Source organism: Capra hircus, chromosome 10 (genome assembly GCF_001704415.2).
Source record: "Capra hircus breed San Clemente chromosome 10, ASM170441v1, whole genome shotgun sequence".
Lineage (NCBI taxonomy): Eukaryota > Metazoa > Chordata > Mammalia > Artiodactyla > Bovidae > Capra > Capra hircus.
In genome coordinates, this window is record NC_030817.1 from 27318888 (window position 1) to 27339432 (window position 20545).

The 20545-nt window shown below is 39.9% G+C and overlaps 1 protein-coding gene across 2 annotated transcripts in view; it reads left to right on the plus strand.

Annotated features, from left to right (window-relative positions):
- Positions 2136-20545, plus strand: part of PPP2R5E (protein phosphatase 2 regulatory subunit B'epsilon) — a 156721-nt gene continuing 138311 nt past the window's right edge. Inside the window, exons 1-2 of one of the 2 annotated variants that reach the window (XM_005685955.3) lie at positions 2136-2731; positions 4912-5075. In XM_005685955.3, the coding sequence (XP_005686012.1) occupies positions 4919-5075 (157 nt within the window). In that variant the 5' untranslated portion in view covers positions 2136-2731; positions 4912-4918. The remainder of the gene's footprint in view (positions 2732-4911; positions 5076-20545) is intronic. The other variant, XM_018054081.1, reaches the window with a different exon arrangement.

Here is a 20545-nt window from a genome sequence, read left to right on the forward strand (position 1 = left end):
GTTACTCAGCCATTTTATAGAAAGTGAAAGAGTTTTGAAATGAATTGTCTTTATAGAGATCCATAATTTGCAAGCAAAATCCCCACTCTACAAAATGTGAAATATTCTAAGCAACAGCTGTGAGCATTTCAAACAAGCACTACTCTTTGACAGTTCAATTGTTGCCAAGGGAAACTGAGTTGGTTTAAAAATCTTCCCTGGTTTAAATTCTGCATTTACCCTAAATCAGAAATTGAGCAAAGAAGTACTGCATGGCTGGGACACTGAATTTTTCATGAAGACTGGTATGGGAAATTTAGATGTGGAAATGCAAGTTTCTTGAAGGTGGGAGGGAGACTGGTATTCTAGCCAGTTTTATAATGCTTAGGGGAGATGGAACTTTTCAGAGCAAACACAGACACTATAGTGGCCAATCATCTGGAGCCAGTAGGGGAAACCAGCTTCCATCTAAGAGCACCAACTTTTTCCGCTTCCTATATTTTTAATGACAAATAATTTTTTTCATTCAAGACTCATTTTTGGGGATATGCATAGAAATTTGCAACACTTGAGTGTTAACACAAACAAGAGAAATAAAAGCATTTGTTTTTCCTGCTGTTAGTTGTATGCATGGGACAGTTTTACTTACATGGAAAACATGATATAATGCCAAGCGGAAAAGTTCAAAGTCTACAGAAAGGAATACACAATCAGGAACTTCCCTGATGGTCCAGTGGCTAAGACTCTGTGCTTCCAATGCAGAGGGCCTGAGTTTGATCCCTGATCAGGGAAAGATTCCACATACCACAACTAAGAGTGTGCATGCCACAATTAAAGATCCTGCATTCTGCAACTAAGAACTGGCACAGTCAAATAAATAAAAATAATTAAAAAAAAAAAAAAAAGGAATACACAATCAATTTTAAAGAAGAAAATGCTGGAGGGAAGTACACCAAAATGCTAACGGTAGTTGTCTCTGGGTTGAATGATTATAAATGCTTGCTTTTTTTTTTCCATTATCCAAGTTTTGAACATTTGGTACCTTGGCATTTGTACTTTTTTTTTTTTTTCATCCTCTCAAAAGACGAATGTAGCATGCACTCGAACAGAGCAACGGTTCAAGAATATTCTCTGGTAATGCACCACTTCGGCTGTTCACTCAGTCGTGTCCGACTCTTTGCGACCCCATGGACTTCACCACTTGGCTTAGGGCTCACTAAGAATGCAACCATGTCTCTAAATATTTAATCACTTGTTCTAGGTAGAGTTAAGTGAAGCCTTCGCCACAAACTCTTTCGGATCCAACTTGCCAATTAAAAGCTCCCAAACTCCCACGGTTTGGAGCTGGGCTTCCCTGAGCTCTGTGCAGCGGGTTAGCCCAAGCGGCTGTTCTCAGTAAATGATCTCGGGGCTTAGAGACAGCGTTCCCACCTGTCCGACCTGGCCCCAACCAGGCTTGCAGCAGCTCCAGGGAGCTGACATTCAAAATAGAGGTTCAGGAAAAAGGAGACGAAGACGAGAGAGAATTCGAAGCGATATCCAACCCTTGGCCGGGTCCCAGGGGTTCGGATTTCGGTGCCAGGCCTCCCACAAGGTGGAGCGGAGAGCGACTGCTGGGGGTTTACTGCCGCGAGCCGCGAAGGGCCCATTTACACGAGCAGCGGCGCTGGTTCCCGTCGCGAGTGCACTACTCAAGCCCAGAAGGGTCAGTCTCGCGGCTGAAAGGGGAGGAATCGAGGGCCGGGGATTACCCGACCCTTGCCCTCGGAATCCTCAAGTTGCAGACGACCGCCGCCCAGAGGTTCCGCACTGCACAGAAACCCTTCGTATTTATGTCCGCTACACAGCTCCCGAGCTTTAGCAGCTCCAGTTAGGCCTAGTCGCTGCAGCAGCTCTTTTCATCGGCCTACCCTACGGTTTGGCGGAAGCGGCGGCAGCGCGGCCTGAGAACGCGGCTGCATCCGGGTTCTTCTAGCCGTAGTCCAATCCTCGGTCTCCTCTCTTCCCACCCTCCTGTTTCCCCGCCCACCCCCCCCGCCGCCAATCCGCGATCGGCTCTCAGCCGAACATGCTGACAGGGGAGTGAAGGCGCACGCCGACCAATGAAGCTTTGCTTCCCGTTTGAAGTTTCCAGTGAGTGGGCGCCGGAGGCGGGCGCTGCTGGCGAGAAGGTTCGGTTGCGCGTGTGCCATGGACTCAGCCGCCCGGTGATATTGACAATAGGAGAGAGAAAGGGGCATTGACGGGGACCCACCGCGGGTATCAAACTGAGGCTCTGGCAGCAGCGGCTCCAGCCCCAGCGACTCCTCCTCTTTCTCTTTCCTTCTGCTGCTGCTGCGGCTTCAGTCTTCCTCCCTCCCTTCCCCCCTCCCCTCGTCGTCGCTTCTGCCGCCGGGTCCGAGGCAACGAGCAGAGGCGCCGCCCGCCGGGAATGTGAGCGAGGAGCCACCGGCGGAGCCGCAACGGGGTCGGTGCCGATTTGATGGGACGGGCCCGCGGGGGAGGATCGTGAGGCCGCTGCCGCCGCGGGAGCGCTGAGGTTCAGGTCCGGCTGTGAGGCCTAGAGGCGCCGCCGCCGCGGAACCGGAGGGACGCCGCGCCGGACAGCCGTCGCCCCGGGCTCCCTGCCGCTGTCCGGACCTCCCCCTGCACGTCCCTGTCCCGCCACCCGCCCCCGCTGCGGCCCTCTCTCCAGTCTCCCGCCCCTCCGAAACCACAGATCATCTTTGGATTCTTCTCCAGAAGCTTCAAGGTAACTTCGTCCCTCCAGCCTCGCGGCTTGTCTGCTTCCTTTCCTCCTTGCTTGCCTCTTCCCCGTCCTCCTGGAGAACCCGCAGGGCACCGGCCTCGGGAAAGGCCTGGCCCGAGCTGGCGAGGGGTGCGGTGGGATGAGGCGCGGGAGAGGGAGCGTCGGTCCCACTTGTCTGATTTACCTGCAATTGCTTCTGATGTTGTCTCTCGTTCTGTTTGCCCCCTCCCCCTCTTTTTCTCCACCTTCCGGCACTGGAGGCGTATTCTTGTCCCCCTTTATCCACTGATGGAGGCGGAGGGGGGAGGAAAGGGGGATTGGTGTAGTGAGAAGGATTCTGTAGCAGCTTAGCTTCTCCAGGGCTTCGGGTAGTGGGGGGATGGGGTGGGTGGGAGCAAAGGGAGTATGTGAGCATCCCTACAGACCAACCCCTTGTCTGTCTTTCTTCTCCACCCCAGCACCCCCTTTGGATTATCCTGAGCCTTGGAAATGCCCTGTGCCTGCTGATAAAGCTTGGGCGCTCTAGTTCGGGGCGAAACCTGTTTCCCCGGGCTTCGCACCGACCCGCTGCAAAACACGTTCAGTTCTGCAGCGCTTTAGGGTTGGGATCCTTGACGTTTATCCTGGGCCGCGGGCATAAGGGTCAAGTGATTAAAGAAAAAAAAAATTTTTTTTTTTGCTACCAGTAACTTATCTCTATGAGACGTGAAGAATAAAGGGGAGACAAAACGAGTGATGGAGGAACAGGATTTACGGAAATTTTGTGTTGTGAGGGTTACATGTAATCTAAACAACTCACATACCAGATTGGAAAAGAAAGCTGCCCCTAAATTTACAACATACGAATGTGATGTGGAGCTTCTTGTAGATGCAGTCATTATGAGTTTTTAAGTGATCTTACTTCTGCAGTCGTTCATGCTTGGCAATTATCTATCACATTGTATTTGAGGCTAAATTAGGTAGATTGCTAAAAAACTTTTTTTTGAAAAGAGCCAAACGGGACTTCAGCATCCCAAACCTCAGCACTATAAGGTCTTGTTTGTTCTTGATTTCTGTTTTTGTTATTTTTGCTCTGTCAGAATTCTGCTAATCCAGGTAACTTTTTATTCTCACACGTTCAGAAAGAAACTCCCTTACTCTTTTATTTAGAGGTTAAAAACCACTCATGTTATGTAGGGATGCCAGGTGAGTGATTGCATTTCAGCATTTCCACTATGTGCCTTATTTCTATTAAAGACTGCCATTTATTTTACATGGGGCATGGTGGAGCCTCTGTGCCATGGAAATGAGGGCATCTGTTTAAATTGGTGAATGAAACTGAGCTTAATGCTTGTTACTTTTAGGAAATAGCCTTCATTTTAATAATTTGAGAAGGTTAAAGAAAATCTCAAGGAACTGTTCTGTTCCATTGGTTTGATGGAATGAAAATTAATATTTGATGATGAACTTCAAGGGAACTCAACTTTGTTGTCTAAGTAGGCTGTGAATTTAGGTTCTTACGTCAATTTTGGTGCACAATTTCATCATAGTTTTTAAGCTTTAGTAACATCAGATGGCTTCTTTCAAAAAGACTTCTTTGAAATGATTTTAATTATGCCCTTTATGTGTTCTGTTTAAAGTAATCTAGCCTGTCTTCATTGGTGGTATGGTGTCGTTTATCTTAGCTAGGACATTGCATTAAAAAGTCATGCCTTGTTAGTTCAGAAATTGTAAATTTCACCTTGCTGTGATCCATTGGTGTAGATTCTTGAAGTACCATAAGGATTTCAACTCCAGAGCCCATTCATAATATTAAATATCTTGGGAAAATGTATCGATGGAAGTTTTCCAGTTGCAGAATAGCTCCAAAATTAATTTAGGATCTCAAGATGAGAAGAGCTGTGCAGTTAAAAAATGAGTACATGGCTTAGAAGAGTTTTTTCAGGTATAAATGAACATCTTTACCGCATATTGTAGAAGCAGCACAAGGCATTAGCATTACAATATTGTTTATATAGTACTTATATTCTATTTTCCACCAAGTTTTTCTGTTTTCCCATTGAATATAGAGCTGTTAATTGATTTTGCTCCCCCCCCCCCCAATTCCCATTTTAAAAAAAAGTGTGTGGGAGTTTTAGAATTTGTGTAACTCACTTGTTTGCTTCCACCTTGGGGGTATGTGGATGATACTTCTTTCTCTTCAGTAGGGATATGTCCTCAGCACCAACTACTCCTCCATCAGTGGATAAAGTAGACGGATTTTCTCGGAAGTCCGTCAGAAAAGCCAGACAGAAGAGGTCGCAAAGTTCCTCACAGTTTAGGTCTCAAGGCAAGCCTATTGAGTTAACACCTCTGCCGCTGCTAAAAGGTAAGGCTCATGACCAGGTGATGGATTCCTTTTCAATTGATCTTTTTATATCTGTATATAATTTTCTTTTTGTAAGTTCCATATTTGTTAAAATTCTTTGTTGCAAGTTGAAGGAATGGGAGACTTTTCAGACATGTTTTAGACAAGTTATTGGTCTGTGACCAGGTATACCCACTCCCCCTTTTAGAGGGCTCAGTTGAACCTAAATAGCCATGGACAGATGAAAAAAAACTTATTACCAGGATTATCTCTAACATTGATAAATAGAAAAACTAAACGCCACAGAAACTTTAAGATGTCTGGGTCTGTGTTTTTCTTTTTTTCTTCTGTTGAGATTTAGATGTATACATTGTATGCAATGACACCTATAAATTGTATAATCTTAATCACAGGAAGTAGTAGAGGATATGGTACCATTAACTTACATATAGAAAATGATACTTGAAATAATTCTTTTTTTCAAATTGAGAAAAAATGGTCAGTAATTGATTACCCGCATTCTTGTTTTCAGATAGTACAAATAGGAAATGGATTTGATGATCATTCTTGTTTGTGGAATTAATTTTGGATAAGTTCTTATGAGAACTGTTTTTTTTTTCTAAATTAGACTTTATTCTCAAAGGAAATTAAAAAACTTGGTTTCCTTTAAGCTCAAAGGAAATAAAAAACTTGGTTGCTAGTTAGTGCACATTTATTTCTATAATGATTTGTGAAATTGTTACAAAGGTATCATAAGAAAGGTATCATAAGAAAAGCTGGAGTGGGACTAGAAAATGTAGTGGAGGATATTTCAAGCTTCCGTTTTTCCCATAGGAATTTATGCTTATGTTTTTCCCAGTGTAAACTTAAAGTAGGTGGACATGAAATGAATATTGATTACTGTAGAGATGATATATCTATAGTTAATGAAGATGAGCTCATATGAGTTTGGTGGAGAGAATTTTTGACTAAAGATTTTGCTGGTAAACATGAAAATAGTCTTTATAAGACTTTGAAAGAAAAATGAAAGAAAAACTTGCTAGGGATAAAAGTAGCCATGCTTGAACTACAAATTTGGGAAATATATTTGGGTTCTTTACTAATTTATTTACTCTGAAATGGACAGGTGATAACTACTATCATCTCTGTCTTGCAAAGAACTTTATTCTGAGGAAGCAGTTTAAACTTTCTTAGAACAGATTTAAACTTTGTTGTATTAATTTCTTGGGGTCCATGGTAAACATTTAAATTGGAATTTAACTGACCACTCAGAGCCATGATGTTGGGTCTTGTGAGTAGTGAAAGAGGCGCGCATGAGGCAGATTTGGCTCATGTTTCAACACTTTGTTGTTTCTTACCTTATTTAAAAAAATGTGGTAAAATATATATAACATAATGTTGGTCATCTTACCTGTTTTTAAGTATGCATTAGGCATGGCATTTACCTTTGCGTTGTGAAGGCATCCATCCCCATCTCTCATCTCCAGGACTTTTTCATCTTTCCCCAACTGAAATCCTGTGTCCATTAAATAAATACTGCCTCCCCATTACCTCTGCCCCTAACCTCTTTGCAGCCCTCATTCTACTTTCTGTCTGTGAATTTGAATACTTTAGGTATCTTGTGTAAGTGGAATCCTACAACATTTGTCTCTCTTGTGGTTGGCTTATCTCGCTTAGTGTAATGTCGTGAAGATTCATCCATGTTGTAGCATGTGTCAGAAGTTCTTTCCTTTTAAGGCTGATTAATATTCCATCACACATACACACACACACACTCACTCATGCACACAAAACTTAATGTTTCTCCACCTTTTGGTTATTAAGAATAATGCTGCTATGAGCATGGGTGTATAAATATCTGTTTGAGTCCCTGTTTTCACTTCTTTTGGGTATATACCCAGAAGTGGAACTACTAGGTCATATGTTTAATTTTTTGAGTAATTGCCATGCTGTTTTCCACAGCAGCTGCACCATTTTACATTCCTACCAGCAGTGCCCAAGGCTTCTTCCAATTTCTACACATTCTCACACTTACTCTTTTCTTTTTTTGATAATAGCAGTCATAATGTGCATAAAGTGGTAGTTATTGTGGTTTTTATTTCCCTAATGATAGTGACACTGAGCATCTTTTCATGTGTTTATTGGCTATTTGTATTTCTTTTTCTCATGTTTTAAACGTAGTCCAATAGTACTGAAAAATTTCCAAGATTTCTACTCTCCAAAAATGTGATTTTTGTGAACTTGTATATTTTGCCAGCATAGGAGCATTGGAGAGCAACAAGATCATATAATACTAGATACACCTGCAAGCTTAATTCCAGACAGGCTAAAAGTGATTCTTGTGTAATAAGCACGTTTGGGGAAAATATTTAGGAAGCATTCCGTGAGATAGATTTCCACAGCTGTAGAATAACAAAGAAGTAACAGTCATTTACAGATTTTAGAAATGTGTGTATGTTCTTGGTGATTATAGTGAATGTAGAGAGTTTGTTGAATGACATTTGTTGTTCTTACAATGGATTAACTTTTGTTTGTGTGGCTTCTTACAACTTTAGGAAGTGGTTTATGAACATAATGAAAATGTAAGATGAATTTCTTTTCTTTTTTTGCCATTTCCTTAGGAAAAACCAGAATAAATTATATATGCATGCCAAAGGCTAGCTACTGATTTAATTTTCTATAGAATTGTTTTGACTGACTTAGAAGGCTTGAGTTAATTTTATTTGGGGGTGTAATATAAAGTACAGTTGAATTTTGGGGGTTGCTTTAAAGAATAAAGTAAAAAAATGTCTTTAAGGTCTTTAATTTTAGGGGAGTTTGAAAATGGAAATTGTATAAACATCGTAATTATGAAACATTTTTAACATAATTTTTGAAAGCTCAAAAATTAGGTATTAATTAATGATCACTTATTTTGTGTGTTTTCCCTATAAAAATGTTTATTATAGACATCATAGTATTTGAGTGACTTAGCTCAGACGGTAAAGCGTCTGTCTACAATGCGGGAGACCCGGGTTCGATCCCTGGGTTGGAAAGATCCCCTGGAGAAGGAAATGGCAATCCACTCCAGGACTATTGCCTGGAAAATCCCATGGACAGAGGAGCCTGGTAGGCTGCAGTCCATGGGGTCGCAGAGAGTCGGACACAACTGAGCGACTTCACTTCACTTCATAAGTAACACTACCATTATTGCCTAGCATTTTAAAAGTCTCTTTATTTGCAGAACTGTAAAAAAGTGAAAGGAAACTTTCATCTCTTTTGCTCTTTTTCCAATAGGTGGGGTTTTGAAATTTGTATCAGTGATTTTATTTTCTGCAGAAAGCAGCACCAGCACGTAATTCTGTCTGTGTTAATATATTAGAGTGACCTGGCTTTTCCTGCAATTGTGAAATTGCAGGATAGACCTTGACATATAGACATCTGAATTTTCTCCATGAAGTACTTCTGAAAGTATTTTCAGAAGGTTCTAAAGTTTTTAAGCTTGAAGGACTTTTCCTCATTTTCCTGGTAAGGGAAATTCAGTAGCGGTTGAGTGCCTTATGAGCCTCATAAGAAAGTAAAGACTTTGATGCTTTCTGGGTACCTGCACAGCAGGACATGAAGCAGACTTTGACAGGTACCTAGGACGAGATAAACACTTAGGCAGATACACACACACCCATGAATAATAATTGCAATAATAATAATAACTACTAGGAGTTATTATCTGGTTAAGTGGTTTATGTTCTCCACCCACTCCTTATTTCCTTCTCTTTTTAACTTTAAACGATTATATAAATTTAGATTTGAGGGAAATGTTTTTGAAAACTACCACCTTTTTGAAAATGTGATTATAATGAAAGTGGCATCATTGTTGCTAGGCTCACAATTCATCATACATGTCTGAGGCATTTTGCTTATAGTTTGAACAGTTGGTATCAAACATTCCAAAAACTTTGATGCCTGGAGGTGCTATTCCGCAGAAAGAAACTCTTTGCCTCTTGATATTGAAACCTTTAGATGGATAACATTTCTGTGACACTCATTCTCTAATTTTTTTTTTTTAACTTTAGGCTTATGATTCAGCATACATTTTTATTTTATAGGGTGACAGTTTGTAAGGACTTAAATAATTTCAAGTTAAAATTAGTTTTTGTGCTTTTGAAATTGTTAGATGGGATAATTCCTCTCTTTCATTTGTATCTGGTTTGTGTAGTGTATAGGAAAATGCAGATAGAATTCCCAGTTTTTATAATGGTCTAGGGCTCTAAACTGTATTTATGATGAGAATGATTGCCTAAGAAATAGCGTCCTTGATTTTAGTGTTCACCTTCCTCTGTGGAGGTTATGCTACAGTGTTGCATGGGAGGAGGTACATAGGCTTTGTTTCCTGCAGGAGTTCTAGCTAACTTCTAGCTTTGTTGCCCAGGGCAAGCGAGTTAATTTCAGAAAGCTTGGTTTCCATATCTATCAAATGGGAATGACAATAAAAATCAAGAGATATGGCAATACCACATCCAATACATTACTAACTATTGTCACTTAACTGAGATTTCAGAAGTTAGATATGAATAATGTGAAATCATTATTTGACCTTTTATATTTTCATAGCAAAAAGTTGAAACTGGAAATGTCTCTGAAAATTAGGAAACAAGAGCATAGTTTTGTGGTCATGAACCTCTTTCAATCCCCAAATGTGAAGAAACAGTGTGCAAATATGTTGACTTTAGTAGACTAGTTATTTTAAATATCTTTATCTGAAGATTTTTTTACCTTCTGCATTGGTATCCTGCCACATATTTGAGTGTAATGCTTTTTTATTTTTTAACTTACTAGTGTTTGGAGTAGATAGTAGAGTTATATGGTTCAAATTTTGAAAAATACAAAAGGATATGTAATGAAAAATCTTCCTTCCAAGTTGGTTTTCCTAATTAGTTCCCCTTCCCAGAAACAGGCAGCCATAATATACTTGTATTGCAGGCATAGGCTTTTTTAAACCCTTGATTTAATTTGAAATGCACTGAACAGACTGAAATTATATGCACATTTTATATGCATATGTCCATTTTTTTTTTTAAAAGGGAGGATTGTATAGCATTTTTCAAATTCTTGAAGGGGTATTGGAATCAAAAAAGGTTAAGAACCATTGATCTAGTGATCTAGTTTGTACCTTAGATTAGTGATGTATATTCTTTATTTTCTTTTCCATTATGATTTATTACAAGATATTAAATATAATTCCCTGTAGGGCCTTGTTATTTCCTTGTTTTATAGTAGTTTAAATCTGCTAACCCCAAACTCCTCTAATTTATTACCCGCCTCCCTTTTCCCCCTTTGGTAACCGTGAGTTTTTCTTCTATGTCTGTGAGTCTGTTTTATAATTTGTGATTGATATATATTCCTTAGGCAACTAAATTGTAGTGTGTGTGTATGTTATGTGTGAATGGTTTTTAAAAAATAATCATAAGCTTTGCTTTTGAACCAGAGAACATCTGTAAGTTAATAGGTGTTATGTTCAGCTTTGCAGCGTTTGAAGCAATGTGGTAATATTTTTCTTTGGGAGAAGAAATTATAAGATTTTGCACAAAACCAAATCTCAAATTACACTGTTATCATGTGTGAAAGATTACAGTAGTTGTAGTGAAGAGGTATTTCATTCACTTTTAGGTGGGAATTTATCTATCTTTCTTTATACATATATGTATAAATCTCTCTCTCTGTATATATATACATATATGTATATCTGTATATCTATATATAGCTAACTATGTCTATATCTATCCTAATAGTCTGTTTCTGTAGAATAGAGAAAATTCCTGTACAGAGTCTTACGTGGGCCAATATAAATTGAGAGTAAGCATTCCTGATTTGTGAATGATTTAAAAGTAGAGTGGCAGCTTGCATTCATATTCATCCCATCTGAGTATGATAATTACTGCTTAATTCTTAACCTAGGGTTCATGGATTTCTGTTTGGGGATAGGGTGTATGTGTTATAGACGGGCTTCAAGGTTCTAAGAACCTCCTAAAATTTTATGTGAAGTTTCTGTGTATGTGCATTTTTTTTTTTTTTTTTTTGAGGACAGAGTTCATCGCTTTCATCAGATTCTCAAAAGATTTAGTAATCATTACTGCTCTTTCCCCAGAGTTAAGAGCTTCTGGCTTACACTAAAAGATCGGGAAATTATTATTATTACTGTTTTTCCTGTGTATCAGGTTAGCTTTGTGTGTGCACAGATGCATTGGATACTTATCAGTAAATATTGTAAGCTTTAAACAGAATTCATCATAAAGTGGGTCTCTCCAGGATATAACCCATCCAAGAAATAAAAATGAATTAAATTGTGAAATAAAACCTCTCATAAGGTGAGGTGGTCCTTTTCTACTTAGAACCTTCTTCTCTTTGTATCATTCTTCAAATTTCAGCTCAAATGGGACCTTCTTACGGACCATCCTGCATCACTTTAAAAAATAATCTTTGACATTTATATCATTTTATTGTTTTTTAGCATCATATTTATAACCTGAAGTTATTTTATCTTTGTTCACTTGTATGTTATCTGTTTCTCATCCCCCATGAGAATGTAATCTTTAGTGTGAATACCTAGTTTCGCTTATCTCTAGGGCCTAGATCAGTTTGCCTCATACATAGTTGGTATTCAGTAAGCATTTGTTAGCAAATGAATGAACATTGTTAGATCACAACATTGAGATTATTAGTAATAGCAGTATAGACATTTGTTTTTCCTTTCTAAATATTAAAATTCTTCCCCTCAAATCCAGGCCATGCAGATTTTAACTAGTAATTTACACAAAATAGTAAACTTGTTTAATGAAGATTTTTCAGTTTTAAAGGATCAAATTGCTAAGTGTTCACTTAAAATGCTGAGAATGGGTTTATGTTCTGTGTAATTCTGCGTGTTTCAGGTTAAAAACAGAAGTGGTATCTTGTGGAGAGAGAATAGAGTGGATTATATGTAAGGTAGACTAAGAGTGATTCCTTTTACTTAGGGGATTCATCACTTTGATTTTGCACAAGTTAAGATATTAAGTACAATGAAATTTATTTTTTCTGCTGGAGTTTGGGGACTGAATTATGAGCTGATCAGATCATCAGATGTTCTTTCTTAATATAGTCTGAGCGAATATCTGATTTATAATGGACTTTCAGAGCAGTGTTTTATGGTCAAATTTTCTCATCTTTAAAACTTTCATTTTACAATAATGTTAACTCTTAATATTAATTAGATTTTGTAGTACTTGAAAAAGAACAGTAAAGTTTCCCCATATTCCATAAAGGCTAACTAAAGTAATTCTTTGATTTGTTTGCCAATGACATTCTCTTTTACCACTTAAAAATACTTTTCTACTTTTGGTATTGTAACATTTTATTTAAAAACCCAGGGATCTTATTTTTATTTTATAGTACAATTATGCATAAAGAACTTATGCATATGTTAACTGTATATTATTATTGTTACCTAATATATAAAAGTATATACCTAACATATGTTACTTGAGGGAGGCAGTTACCCTCCCTGAGGTAAGAATGGTCTCGGGGGTCACACACACGTAGGTTTGAATTCCAGGTCCTTCACAGCCATGTGACTTCTGACCATTGGCTTTATATCTTCAGAACTGGGAGTGTATTAATCTGACCTAAGAGAGTCAGATTAAGTACCATCAGGCAGGTAAAACATTTTGCTCAGTGCTGGGGACATTGTAGGAATTGAAGAGTATTAACTATCACAATTATGGTAAGAACTGCGTAGTGGAAAATGCTTACCAGTGTATTCAGTTGATTTTTTATTTAATTCATTACATGGATTATTTCCACTTAGGTAGAAAGATATGGAGTGAGTGGAGCTATGAGAATTAGACTTTAAAAGCAAAAGAGGGAACTGGTTCCTGTGGAACAATCTCAGCATTATTGTTGTCAGTTTGAAACCAACTTCTCATTTCAGGAGTAAAGAAGATGGCTAATGTGATTATTTTCAAGGGAAATTCCATTTGTGGAGAGTTACCCAGGAGAAACTATTGTTAGGTAAACTAATTTTGGAAGCTGTCTAGTAGGACAGGATTTACAAACTTTTTCTGTGATCGCTTACTCCTGTCAGTAAAAATAACATGTATTTCTGTTTATATATTATATATATATATATACATGTGCTATTATGTAAATATATAATGCACGTTAAGAACATACACAGACATAGAAAATTAAAAAGGATGATACTGAAAAATATAATGTGTAGATGTTCTTAATACTTCATTTTTTAACCTCCTTTTTCCTTGCCCGCCCTCCCAGCACATTCACTGGCCTTGGCATCTCTTTGTTTTGATGTTTTGCTTTAAAGAGAGAACCTTCTTTTTAGGTTTGGAGCCTTGTTAAATTTATAGCATTTTGTTTTGAGCCAGAAAGAGTTGACACTGAACCCAGATGTGGAGAGTTGAATGTGAACACTTCTTTCTTTATCTTCTTGAGGTTTTTGAGTTTATTGCACCTAAAAGAAACAAAATCTAAATGGACGATTTTGCCAGTTTGAATATTGTAGATGGTTTCTTGTTGAGGGCTCTTTGCTGTTGATGGGTAGGTTTCACAGGGCTTGTGAATTTAACCCTCGTGAAATTCCAGGCAGTATTTTGTGTCTCTGTGCAGATTTGATATTTTTCTGGGCATTGGGTTTAGAGTGTTCATCAGATTCTCAAAAGGAGTTTCTCCCAAAGGCTAGCTAGCAACCATTGCCTTGGGTAGTGGGTGTCCATTTACTTAGAGCAGAGAGAGAATTTGTCATATGACCCCTTTCTATAGAAGGGAGATCTCATGTCAAGAGATTTCTCCTGCCTGTGTCTTCTGATTTTTAATTCTTTTTGGTATCAAACAGAATTTTAAAAGATGTTTGAAGGTAGAAGTTGCTACGTGACTCCAGTGTGGTTGGTTGGAAAATTTTTGATCAGTGTCTTTTGAAAAATTAAGATGAATGAATGTAATTACCATTGGTAAAATTGAGAGTGCCTGTAAAACAGCATTTTCTCTGGAACAGTTTTAGACCAGGAAGAAGTTGGGTGGAGAAGCTCAGGTTATCTTTGCTGGTGAAGAAATAATTTAGTAACCAGTGAAGCAGAAGAGAAGCACTCTCTCTTGGTTCTGCCCTGTGTTGGGCGACGTACCACATGGTGTTGCATTGATGCTTCGCAACAACCCGAAGAGCATGGGATGTTTGCCTTTGGCAGAGGGTAGAGAGAGCCCGAGTTGGGGCCCCAAGCCCATCTGGTTTCAAAGCCAAGGCCTTCTCCATTATATGCATTAGTGGTAGATGAACACAGGTGGGCCCTGGACCTAACAACTGTTTTGCTCATGCTATGCTAAGATGACTTCCTAAGTGAATCATCTTACTGCCTCTTGTAAGAACCCTGAAAATTGTGAGGAGATGAGGTGATAAGAAAGAGAAGCAGAGAATAGAAAAGCAGGGAGCCGCCAGGCTGGGAGGAGCACTGCAGTGATGGAGAAGAGTCGAGGAATTAGTAGCAGGCCTCCCAGACTCAGCTCCTTGGAAACGCCAAGGCAGTGCCACCGAGAGGCAGACAGAAAGGGTAGTTGGTACCTCACGGTGGCAGGGAGAGGGAAGATGCCTCCCTGGACCCCTGTTGTCACTGTCACCGTGAAGTCCAGATAGTTAAGAGTTTGATAAACAGGTAGCACTCTTGCCATGGTGGGTTTTTTTCCTTTTTTCTTTTTCTGGCTGCACAGTGGCATGTGGGATCTTAGTTTCCTGACCAGGGATTGAACCTGCACCCGTGGAAGGGTGGAGTCTTAACCTCTGGACTACCAGGGAAGTCCCTGGCAGTGTTTGTTTTTTTTTAACCATTCATCTTCCCATCTTTGGGAATTAGCATATTGTAGGAAAGGGTCTTGGGTTCAAGCCTCGGGTGATAGTTCTAGCTTTGTGAATTGAGATCAGGTATTTAACCTCCTTGGAGCTTCAGCTTCCACTTTTGTAAAGGGGGACTTGTACATCCCAAGGTGGTTGTGAGGAATGAGTTCGTGTGGGTAAACTGCTAATGTGTGGTTGGTGGCTTAATAAATAGTCCTTCGCTTGCTTTCTGTTTGCCATTGATCTTTCTTTGAGTCACTCCTGTGGGCCTGCATCATGTTTCAGAGTACACAGTGTTGTGAAGGAGGAGATCTGGCAAAATTCCATCCACTTATGTAGGCACCATGAAAGACTTTTTGTCTTTTAAAAAAATTTTATTTGTTTTTAATTGGAGGATAATTACTGAACAATGTATCGGTTTCTGGCATGCATCAGTGTGAATCAGCCATAGACACACACATGTCCTCTCCCTTTTGAACCTCCCTCCCACCCCATCCCACTTCTCTAGGTTGTCACAGACCACTGGGTTGACCTCCCTGCACCATACAGCAAATTCCCACTGGCTATCTATTTTACATAAGGTAATATATATGTTTCAGTGCTGCTCTTTCAATTTGTCCCCCCTGCCCCGCTAGCTGTATCCGCAAGTCAAAAGACTTTTATCTTAAGGTGAGGTTACATCTTAATATAATTAATTTGTGGTTACCAGTGTCTGGAACATGGTTCAAAGTAAAACATTAAAGCATGAAAAAGAACTTGGAGAAAATTGGGACTTGCTACCATTTCAGGAAAAGTGCTATCTTCTGACAGGAAAGATACAGGCTTTGAAATTAGCCTTTCACCGAAACATGCCCAGAAGACCCCCTCCACTGAGGGGTTGCACCTTAACCATACCTTATAAGGGTATACAGTGAGGGTTCAGCATGGTTCCAGGCTCCCAAGGAGCTCTCAGTGTATTCTTACATTAGCAGTTTGGAAATCACGGCCAGACTGTACCTTCCACATTGTAAAATTGTAACACTTTTTTTGAATGAGCATTTTGAAATTTAAGGACATTTGTAGCAAAAATGATGCTTCTTTTAAGGGTCAGAAGGCTGTTTCAACCTTTTGACTCATCAAGTTAAGTTTTCAGAAAGTTATAGTGATGAATCAGAAGGACTGGTGTTTTACCTTAATTTGTGAGCAAAAGTCAAAATGACTTGAAAGCACATTGATACAAGGGACTTTCTAAAAGTAAAAGGAAGTTTCAGTACTCTCCATTCCACCTTGTCTTCCATGCATCCATTAATGTTTGCCTCTTCAGCTACATCTACATGTGTTAGAACCAACTGTTAGTTTTAATGGTACCTAGTGATTTAGTCGGAGAAGGCAATGGCACCCCACTCCAGTACTCTTGCCTGGAAAATCCCATGGACGGAGGAGCCTGGTGGGCTGCAATCCATGGGGTCGCTAAGAGTCGGGCACGACTGAGCGACTTCCCTTTCACTTTTCACTTTCATGAATTGGGGAAGAAAATGGCAAGCCACTCCAGTATTCTTGCCTGGAGAATCCCAGGGATGGGGGAGCCTGGTGGGCTGCTGTCTATGGGGTCGCACAGAATCGGACACTACTGAAGCGACTTAGCAGCAGCAGCAGCAGTGATTTAGTAATGGCAACCCACTCCAGTATTCTTGCCTGGAGAATTCCATGGACTGTAGCCTACCAGGCTCCAGGCTACTGTTCATGGAATCGCAGAGTCGGACACAACTGAGCGACTTCACTTCACTTCAGTGATTTAGAAGGGCTTTCCTGGTGACTCAGAGATAAAGAATCTGCTTGCAGTGTAGGAAATGTGGGTTCGATCCCTGGTTGGGGAAGATCCCTGGAAAAGGAAATGGCAACTTACTCTAGGGCTTCCCTCATAGCTCAGTTGGTAAAGAATCCACCTGCAATGCAGGAGACCCTGGTTCCATTCCTGGGTTGGGAAGATCCTCTGGAGAAGGGATAGGCTACCCACTCCAGTATTCTTGGGTTACCCTTGTGGCTCAGTGGGTAAAGAATCTGCCTGCAATATAGGAGACCTGGGTTCCATCCCTGGGTTGGGAAGATCCCTGGAGAAGGGAAAGGCTACTCACTCCAGTATTCTGGCCTGGAGAATTCCACGGACTGTATAGTCCATGGGGTTGCAAAGAGTTGGACGTGACTGAGTGATTTTCACTTCACTAGTGTTCTTGCCTGGGAAATTCCATGGACAGAGGAGCCTGGTGGGCTATGGTCCCTGGGGTCCCAAAGAGTCGAATATGACTTAGGGACTCAAAACAACAGCAGCAACAACAGTGATTTAGAAATAAAATACATCTCACTTTAAGAAAGGATTCACTGGTGGCTCAGTTGGTAAAGAGTCTGCCTTCACAGTGAGAGACCCAGGTTTGACCCTTGGGTCAGTATGATCCACTGGAGAAGGAAATGGCAACCTACTCCAGTACTCATGCCTGGAAAATCCCATGGATGAAGGAGCCTGGCAGGCTACAGTCCATGGGGTCACAAAGAGTCGGACATGACTGAGCGACTTCTCTTTCCTTTTCTTTGCTATGCTAAGTCACTTCAGTCGTGTCTGACTCTGTGTGACCCCATAGACGGCAGCCCACCAGGCTCCCTCGTCCCTGGGATTCTCCAGGCAAGAACACTGGAGTGGCTTGCCATTTTCCTTCTCCAGTGCATGAAAGTGAAAAGTGAAAGGGAAGTCGCTCAGTCGTGTCCGACCCTTAGCATGGACTGCAGCCTACCAGGCTCCTCCATCCATGGGATTTTCCAGGCAAGAGTACTGGAGTGGGGTGCCATTGCCTTCTCCTCCTTTTCTTTAAGAGAGCTTATAGATGTTTTAATCAATAACAGTTAAGATGAAGTTCTAAAACTCAGTCACTTCAGTCTGGGATATGACTGGATCTTGGAGGTCTGTCTATAACTTTTCAGGTATGAGGAATCTTGACGTAACCTTTGGCTGTTGAGAAAAGCTTGTGCTTTACTACCTAAACTTAGTTATTTCTTAAAGATTTGAATAGAGCTATATTTTATTGTGTTTAGACTTATAACTTAACATTGTAAAAGGCATTTTAGCTAACGGTGGAATTTTAGGCATTTCTGGTGTAGTGGTATGTTCTAGAAGTGGTGTATGCTTTAAATACCCTTGGCTTATGAGTGGTAGGTCCTGTACTCATGCTCTTGAATTTCGGTGAGATCTGAATGAAATAAATTGTGTGCAGGTATTTTTCAATGTGTATATGAAGCAAATACCTATGAAAAGAGTCTGCATTTGACCTGGCTAAATCAGTCACATCCAAGGGACTTAAATTCTCATTTTTGAAGTTGTTTTGTGGGCTGTTTAATTCATTTCGTTCATTTATTCCTTCATTCATTCATCAGATTTCTACTTTGTGGTGTGATGTACTAGGCACTGTCTTGGGAACATGGTGATGAGCAAAACAAGAAGACTGATGAGGTGCTTCTTCTCAAAAGGCTGTTGTAGCTGGAGGTCAGAGACTGATGGAGCTCTTCAGGTTGTTGGGCCAAATAATTCAGGCTAGGTTAAAGTTTGGCCTTGATCCTGAGGGTATTTGTTGTCTATTGTTGTTTAGTTCTGTGACCCCATGGACAATAGCCCGCCAGGCTCCTCTGTTCATGGGATTTCCCAGGACATTTCCTTCTCCAGGGGATCTTCCTAACCCAGGGTATTTCCTGCAATGGCAGGCAGGTTCTTTACTGTTTAGCCCCTGGGGAAGCCCAGGGGTATTTGTACATAGCTGTAAATATACAATGATAGAATATATACATCACCTGTAAATAAACCTCCTACTCAGTCACGAGGAGTATTTTCCCCTCACGTTTATATATTCCCTTAAAAAAAAAAAGCATTTATTTGTTTGGCTGCATTGGGTCTTGGTTGTGTCATATGGGGTCTTTTGTTGCAGCCCACGGACTCTCTAGCTGTGGTGCTCGAGCTCTGGCGCGCACTGATTCAGTAGTTGGGGCTTGTGGGCTTAGTTGCCTTGCAGCATGTGGGGATCTTCCTGGGCCAGGGTTCAAACCCGTGTCCCCTGAACTGGCAGGCACTGGGCCACTAGGGAAGGCCTTTGTGTTTAAATATTCTTGTGTTATGCTTTAACTTTTATTTTGGTTCCATGTGATGATTAATAGCATTGTAATTATTTTGAGGTAGTCTTATTATTGGAGTTGGAATTTTATAAAGTTCTTTTTCTTGTCATGGTAACATCATGCTTGTCATTTTCTGACACTGAGATTTCTTTGAAAACAAATCACTTAATCATTACTTGCTTTTTAAAAATTTTTACCAGTTTACTTTTAGACTATAAACATGAAATGTACAAAATGGAAAAAAGTCCTTTTAAAACTAAATAAAGTCCACTTGTAGGTCCAACCACATGCTCTATAGATGGCACTGTGTTATTAAAGTGCGTGGTTTTAAGTTTTCATGTTTTAATTCACTCTTTTATGAACTGCTGCTTGGAATAGTGGGGGACATGATACAGTAGATTTAATTCATTAATAGAAGAAAGGTTTAGAAAGATTAGAGCTAGATGTACTGTCAACACCACTTGAAGCTCATTAAATGAGAATGTAACCAACAGTGAACCACAGTTAGGCAAAGCAGTTAACACTGGTAAGCATTATGGTTACTGTGAAGATTGGGAAAAACAAATAATGGGAAGTATTTTAAATTTGACAGATTGAATGAAGTTAAAAATTGAATCCACCTCTTTATCACTTGCTAATTTTAGATTTTCCCGAGCTATTATGATTTAAATTATTGGGTGTTATCTGTGCTGAGTTCTGTGGGTGGTGAAAATTGAGTGGAGTGAGTGCTTTTCAGTACCAGTGCTTGAAGCAAAACTGGATTTGTGATAGTTTGTGATGTCTCAGACTCCGACTTGTGGGAGTGTACAACAGAATAAATAAAAGAACTGTAGAGTTTGGAGATTTTGACAGTCAGAACTTGAAGGACCACTCTTGTGCATCAGTGGTTAATGAATTTCAAAATGATTTTAGAATCAATGTACACTCCTCTAAGTGCAAATCTATATTTAATGTTAGCATGCTCTTGGTGAAATTATATTTCTTTGCAGTTTTACTTACTGGAATATTTTCTTTTAGTTGTTAAAATAACACTTCACCTTAGTATATTTCCTGGCTAGAAAGACACCCCCTTTTTATTCTGTACTATCTCTTAAGGGAATAATTTCTTCACATCAGAGCATCGTAGTTAAGAATTGATACTCCTTTCTCCATAAATACAAGGATAATTGTGTAGTTATTTGCCCTGCTTGGTGAGATAGTTGTAATGTTTTGCTTGACTCATGTGGAAAAGATGAGAGATCAAGAACTTCTCCACAGGATGGTTTTGAGTGTTGAAGGAGTTAATTTAGCTAATGCTCTGAGTAGGGCCCAGCTCATGCCGAGTATTATATAAATGTTAGCTAGCTTTGTCATTGTTGTTATTGTTATTATCATTTATTTATAAATAGTACTGAATTGTATCTTAAGGCTTGGGTTTCAATTGAATCCTGTGAAGATGATCTATTTTTGTATACCATGTTTAGGAAGTGGGTGTTTTGTTTTTTGAAATCTATTTAGTCTATACATA